Source organism: Cyprinodon variegatus, unplaced genomic scaffold (genome assembly GCF_000732505.1).
Source record: "Cyprinodon variegatus isolate N-32 unplaced genomic scaffold, C_variegatus-1.0 Scaffold251, whole genome shotgun sequence".
Classification (NCBI taxonomy): Eukaryota; Metazoa; Chordata; class Actinopteri; order Cyprinodontiformes; family Cyprinodontidae; genus Cyprinodon; species Cyprinodon variegatus.
In genome coordinates, this window is record NW_015150704.1 from 276,659 (window position 1) to 284,182 (window position 7,524).

General features: G+C 37.2%; 1 protein-coding gene across 1 annotated transcript in view; it reads left to right on the forward strand.

The window, feature by feature from the left end:
- The window catches only part of LOC107089414 (serine/threonine-protein kinase 26-like), a 38,143-nt gene that overhangs the window by 25,258 nt on the left and 5,361 nt on the right, over positions 1–7,524 (forward strand). Inside the window, exons 4-6 of the mRNA XM_015382173.1 lie at positions 508–564; positions 888–996; positions 1,850–2,007. Of these exons, the coding sequence (XP_015237659.1) occupies positions 508–564; positions 888–996; positions 1,850–2,007 (324 nt within the window). The remainder of the gene's footprint in view (positions 1–507; positions 565–887; positions 997–1,849; positions 2,008–7,524) is intronic.

Below are 7,524 nucleotides of genomic sequence, written 5' to 3' on the forward strand. Positions count from 1 at the left end.
TGATAAAACTAGAAACTTCGACCCTGACCATTTTTTCATACATTGTACTTTTTTCCTTCCACTTAATTTTCCAAAGATTTGCTTGGCATATGCTGTCTGTGAAAAGTCAGTTTCTTAAGTTAATCATTTCTTGATTGTCGACGCAATCAACTCATTGTTGATTAAATCGACAATGAGACGATGCAATCAACTGGTTTTCCTTAGATAGAAAACTTTGAATCAATCTGACTGTATGATCTGGTTGAACTGTAAAGTGATTTGAGACGACGTGTTGTGAATTAGCACTATATAAATAACCTGAATTGAATTAAATTGAATTAGGGAAGGCTTTCTGGCTCATCCTCATTAAACAGAGTATCAGTGATAATCAACAGCAATATATTTAATTTGCCTTGATATTATGAGTTTTTGTTGGGTTTTTTTTTGTTTGTTTGTTTTTTAATAGACATTTTATAAGTTAAGATGGTTTTCTGTACCTTCTGTAACAGCACTTGTATCTTTGTTCAGGGCAGTAAACTATGGATCATCATGGAGTATCTGGGAGGAGGTTCAGCGCTGGACTTGGTGAGTCTGCAGACATTTTTCAGATGTTTACAGAACAAAACTAATAGGTGGATTTAAATAATCCTGAATTTGGTTTTTATGATTTGTTGTCAATTTTTAACTGAGTTTCTTTGTTTTGTTTTTTTATTTGGTTTAGAATATAACTAGGGACTCCTGCCTAAGCTTGAGTATTTAATGAGACATTCATAACCAGAATATATATATTTAACACCTAATAAAATATATGAACACATTTATTGCTTCAATAAATTTTTTTATCCCAGTTATATTTTGATCAAATCTGCTTAATGACGTTTTTCCTCACCTGTAATGTCTTTGTGCAGCTGAAGGCCGGTCCGTTTGACGAGGCTCAGATTGCCACCATGCTGAAGGAGATCCTGAAGGGGCTGGATTACCTCCACTCAGAGAAGAAGATCCACAGAGACATCAAAGGTGTGGATGGTGATAAACTGATATGATAAAGGCTACACTTTAAGGTTGATTTAACAACTCACAGGCAAAGGTTTAATGATGGAGATCAGATGATATCTGATTAAATCATGCTTTATTGATTTGGCCCTTAAAGAACCAAGTGATCTAATCTTTTTTTTTTTTTGTGGATTGTGCTTAACCCTTTAAAGCCCTATCCAAGAGTTAAACAAAACAGAAAATAACTTTTTTTTTGGTTTGAAGTCCTTATTTGGCCTTTTAACAAAATATGTAAAAAGAAAAAAACAGAAATACATTTTTGATATTAATAATTTATTACGATGCGATAAGTCAAGATTAGTTTTTGTGTAGTCTTCTACTGGCTGTTATCAGGTATATCTGATTGTGTACAATAGGATTTTTAGCAAAGTTTTTACTATTAAATTATGCAAAATGTGTCAGACGCAAAACATTTCAGAAACCGTATGTATCAAATATGATATATTTGGCATTACAGGGTTAAATATGTGGTGGAATGTGGTAAAAATAATTTATAAAGAAAATAAAAACAGAAAAGTAAATGTTGATACTTAATAAAAATAGGAAACTTTAAGACAGAGGAGGATTTATTAAAGTTAGAAAATGATTTTCATAACAAATTACCAGTAGTAAAACTTAATAAAATAGATGTTTTGGTGTAGATCTTTAGAGATATAAAGTGTCTTTTTAAGGAATATTTACTATTATCTAAAATATATGACAACATAATTCCTTTTAATGCATATCTGGATTGGTTTAAATGGGACCTCCATCTTTAAAGTCCAGAAAATTTTGACCAAACGGAAAAGAAAGTGACGTTAAAAATGTTTCTCCTCAGCCGCCAATGTCCTGCTGTCCGAGCACGGGGAGGTGAAGCTGGCCGACTTCGGAGTGGCGGGTCAGCTGACCGACACGCAGATCAAGAGGGAAACCTTTGTTGGAACGCCCTTTTGGATGGCGCCCGAGGTCATCCAGCAATCAGCGTACGACTCAAAGGTCAGACACAACGCCGTTTGTTTGGATTTAATCTTGTTTCACCACATCAGCTCAAACCCTATAATTAGAAGTATTCTGAACTTCAGGGAGAGGAGATATAGACCCGGACTAAAGCAGCCGTGCTTCATCTGTAGGATTCGTTTCTACCCCCCTGCCTGCTGTCCACCTTCACTTAAAACAAACTCTGTTTTTGGACGCGCTCTAAAAATAAACGTCATCTTCTCGGGGCGTTTCCTGTTTTCTTTTCTCTCACTTTGCTTGTTACCGTGGTAACCCCTACCATGCAAATCGCTGCTGTGTTCGGGTCCCTCAGGTCTTTTTTGCATTATTTCCGAAGCGTTTGCAGTTTTATTTGCATTTGGTAGAAGGCCCCCTCCCTCCTCCCCACTGTCTGGTCGCCAGGCAGCATCCGATGCTGCCCTGCGGTGCAGATAATGAGGTTTCCCCTGTTTACAGGGATTCCCTCACCAGCCTCCTTTGTTTGTCTGGATGACTTGAAGCCGGCTGCATGATATACGTCCATAGTTTTTACAACAATGAGTCTGTACCAGGATAAAATGCACGTATTCATAGGTGTACCGACCGGCTTCAAACACTCTGGTTCTGATGATGAATAGCTGGGTAAACAGAGGGCTATGGCGTTACAAAGCAGAGTGACGTCTGCAGAGGGTGTGTGCAAAGCAGGCAAATTCAACAGGGTTTGTGTGCTTTGATTTACGTAGGTTTGTGTGCCTGACGATGTAATATCCTAATTTGTTTCTCTGACTTTCTGAAACCATAATAACTGAGGTCAGAGTAAGCATAGTTCAGATTATGCTGGACTTTGTCTGAATCAGTTAGTTCTATAAAATCCAGAATTGTTTTATGGATTTACCTTTTATTTATTGATTGGAGCGCAGTTTGTTAGAAGAGTGTTTCCTTCACTTTCTAAAGCATGAGAACACCAACCGTAACTTGTTGTAATACCAGATAGTTGGGCGACGGCCTCTTATGTAAAACCTGAGCCGTCAGAACAAGTTTACAAAAGGAACAAATACTCTCTCTGGGCTCACCTTTCATTTTCTGAGAACGAGCCCACATGTATGTTCGCCACAGTTATGGAGTTTAAGTACAGCAAATTATTTTCTGTTTTTACCCAAGTCCTAAATAAAGTAGGAGCACTGGAAAAACGATGTAGAAATAATTCAAAAATTCTTAAATTAAGTGTATTTACCCTTAAATTTAGTAGGTAAATGAGATGATTTGCCAATGGAATGAGTATTTTTACTCTTAAAATAAGATATTTAGATTATATGCACTTAAAGTAAGAACTTGGAATTATTATTTTAAATGTAAATTGTTTTGTTCCATTGGCAAAATGACTCTTTTACCTTCTCAGTTCAAGAAAAAAATGCTCTTATTTTAAGAAAAAATGACTTTTTTCCAGTGAGGGTAGCTATAGAAAGATAAAAATGGAAGCTTAAAACACGTTAATGTGAATCTCTGTCTCCAACACATCCCAGATGAGCTTTAATGTAGAGCTTCCCAGAGCGGGGGGGGGTCTCAGGTTGGTTTTCACAATGATTGGGATTCTAGCCCTGAAGGATATGGAAGACCCAATAAATAAATGCAAAAACTTAAAATAAATATATGTTATATTTATTTATTACATGATTCAAATATTAAACGAACAATTAAATAGCAAAATCAACCATTTATTAATTAAAACCACATTTATGATTACTTTAGGTATCAGTGGACTTTGAAATTACTTATGAAAGAACACAGATAGAAAATGAGACTCAGAATAGTGCTTGGAAGTTCATTGCATTTGTGAATTTGCAATTTTGCTAAATGGAATTTTCAAACCACAGAATGAGTACATTTTGAGTCACATTTCATTACAGCTATAGTAAACTGTAATCCTGTTCAGAAACACTTTTTGTTATATTGAGGGAAATGGTTCCTCCATCATGAGAGTGATCAATCCTTATTCAGATTGAGGAATGAAAAAAATAATAAGCTAAAGCTGCAAGCCTTTAAAAACTTTGACCAATCCCTGACATTCCGTCTGTTCAGTCAACTTTGAACAGAGAGGGGAGGAGGAGAACGCTTTAAAATCTAGCTAGCTCTCCAACATTACCAACCATAGCTTTAAATAAAAATATACACAATGTGAATGTGAATACAAGAGTTTTCACATCCTATTCACACAGGATTAGTTTTATTTAGTTTTACATCGAAAATTTTACTCAACAAATTACAAATTACCAAAATGGCTCATCCACAGGCGAATTGGGCTTAAGACAGTGCATTGCTCCCTCCAGCCCTGTAGGTGGCAGTAATACACTTAGTTACAGGTAGAAGAGAAAAGAGATTTGCTGCTAGCACGGAGATCCATGCATGATAGATGTTAGAACGCTTTCCCTTAAAGGTTGCATTAAAGTCTTTAAACAATGGATGCTAGACGAGAAAACTCAGTCATGAAAAAAACTGTTAATTGCGATTGGTGCAAAGGAAAGTTGCAATAAAATTGCAATATTAGTTGTATTTTAATGCAATTTAGATTTTTAGCAAAATCGTTTAGTCGTAATTCAGAAAGGCTTAAGACTTTTGACTAGACTTTTGATTAGACTTTTGAGGGCGACAGTGGCGTTGGATGTAGGAGTTTGCCCTGAAATCGAAGGATTGATGGATCAACCCGACTCTGACTTTCAGTGTCGTTGTGTCCTTGGGTAAGACACTTCACCTGCATTGTTTACTGATGGTGGTCAGAGGGCCCGGTGGCGCCAGTGTACGGCAGCCCCGCTTCTGTCAGTGAGCCCCAGGGCAGCTGTGGCTACAATGTAGCTTGCCACCATCAGTGTGTGCGTGAATGGGTGAATGAATGTAGTGTAAAGCGCTTTGGTCAAGTCTCCTGACTTGAATAAAGGCGCTATATAAGTGCATCCCATTTACCATGACTAAGGTCCTGCATAAGGTCAGGGTCAGTCATATGGAGAACTAACCAAACTCCTTCAAAAATACAAAAAACTATGACTTAAAAAATTAAGTTTTTAAAAAAAAAAACATTTTTTGAAAGTCAGTGGTATTACTTTTGCTTTATATTTCTAATTAAAAATAGAGTGATGATGCATTTTTTAGGCTGTCTGTCTGTTTGGGAACCTTGGACTGAGATCCGACTTCTGAAGAGATTATTGTCGAAGTTAAAGAACCCAGCTGCAGATGATTTGATCTTTCTGACATGGATCATTATCCTGCTGGAAGTAGCCATTAAAAGCTGGGTGCCCTGTGGTTATAAAGGGATGGGCACCATCGGGGGAAAATACTCTGGAAGGCAGGGCTTTGAAACAAATACTCATATGCTGCTAATGGGCATAAAGTGGAATAAGAAAAGCTCCCATTTCACCACCAACAGCCTGAATCCTTTAAACAGGCAGGATGGATCCATGATTTCAGGTTATTTCTGACAAACTCCGACCCTAACCTGGATGTTGCTGCAGTTTGCATTAATCAGAGCAAAGTTTTCTCTGTTAACGTCCAAATCTGATGAGGCTGTGTGATGATACCCTCTTATCCCTGTGGTCACCCGCTTAAAGGTTAAACATGTTCTACATCCAGAGATTTTCTGCATGTATTGCTTGTAAAAAGTTCTTTCTAAACTGCAAAAAATTGCAATCTAAGCCTTAGAAAGTGATTTTTCTTGAATTGAGCAGGTGACTGAGATACTTTACCAAAGAAATTAGATGATTAACATTTAAAATAAGAAAAAACAACAACTGCAGTCTCTTAATTAAAGCACAACTTATCTTATCTTTTTTAGGGGTAAAAAATCTTATTCCATTGGCAGATCGTCTTATTTTCCTACTCAAATTATGGGAAAATACACTTAAATTAAGCTAATTTGACTGATTTTTTTTGACATTTTTTGCAGTGTATCATTTAAAGCGATCTGCCCAAGACTTTCTGTTCACACAACTGCTGTTCGGTGGTTTAGAAAAAGCTTTATTGCCAGGAAACATTTTTATCAGTTTTTTTTTCTATAAATCCATGGGAGGTTTTTATGTTAAAAGACCAATAAGATTCATTTTGATGCTAAGCTTGAACTTAAGCAGGTCGTCTTCTAGCGAACATTTAAGATATTTTATCATTCCCTGAAGGAAAGAAAATTATTGGAGTTGTTTTTCAGAGGACATTTTGACCTTCTGCTGTTTTTTTTATTTTATTTTTTTATATAAATATTTGTACTTCTTCTAGGGGTGGTTTCTGTCAGAATTAAGTCTTGCAGGAGCGGCTCTCTGAGTCGTAAAACATTTACAGCACCAGAAAAGGACGCTTTGTAAAATAAGGGTTGGCCCTTTTTTTTTTTTTCTATTTTTCTTTTTTTTTAGGATAAAACTTGATCCCACTTCCTTAGCTGAAGGATTGTTTTAGTTTAGCATTAACTTAATGTTGTCTCTTAGTCCAAACATTCACTCATTAATACTGTTAAGTATTAAGCTGTGCAAAATATTAAACTAAGGTTTCTGCTCGGTTCGCGCCTGATAGAACTCTGGACTTCTCATATGTAAAATAAAACAATGAAAGATGTATTATGTGTCACATCAAATAAAACCGCCTTTAGGAAACTCTGACCCTGTATATTTTAGGGTGGTCGTATCTTTCCAGTGTAAGATCACATGGATGTGTGTGGTGCTTCCTGCCTCCCGCTGCCATATGGTGGGTGTGTTCTCTGGTAACGGAGCCCACAGAGCTAAGAGTCGAACACTCAGCGAGCGTCCTGCTGTAATGTTACACCCGGCATGTCGCCGGGGAGCGCGATGAAGTCAGATTCTCACCTGGACGACACGCGGCTGTCGAAGCAAGCGGAGAAGACGTGAAATCTAAGAGGATCGGAAGAGCAACTGCTGCAGCTCTGTCTGTTGCCGGGGCCATGTGCGTTTTGTGGAGCTTCAGTGTGTCTAGTTGACTGAAGCTGACATATGGTGACTGTGTGTTAATCCGTATGACAGCAGGGGGCCTGTGCTCCGTCAAAGTGAAGAGTTGGATTTTAATATGGAAAATTATGTAAAAAGAAGTTAAGGGCATGCAATGAATTTGTATTTCCAGCCCATATCCCCTTATCTAAATGTTTTAACCTGTCTATCTTCCTTCCTTGTGCCCTTTCTCACCATATCCCTGTCTTTTCCTTCTTTCCTTCATTGTATCCCCTAACTCTCATCCTTCTGCCCTTCCTTCCTTTCCTTTTGTCCATTTCTAGTTAAGGTCTCATTCTTTTCCTGTTTCTTTTTTTTCCTCCTTGCTTTTGCTTTTACACCTTATTTTCATCTTTATTTTCTCTTACTCATTCGTTCCTTCCTTGTTTTCTACCTTGTTGTGCTTCCTTCCTGTCTCTTTCTTTCGTTGTTCCTCATGTAGTTTCTTCGTTCTTTCTTTTTCTTTACTCTTTTTTCTTTATTTCTTTCTTTTTCGTTCTTACTTTTCCTTCCTTCCTTCCTTCCTTCGTTCCTTCCTTCCTTCGTTGTTTCCTTCATCCTT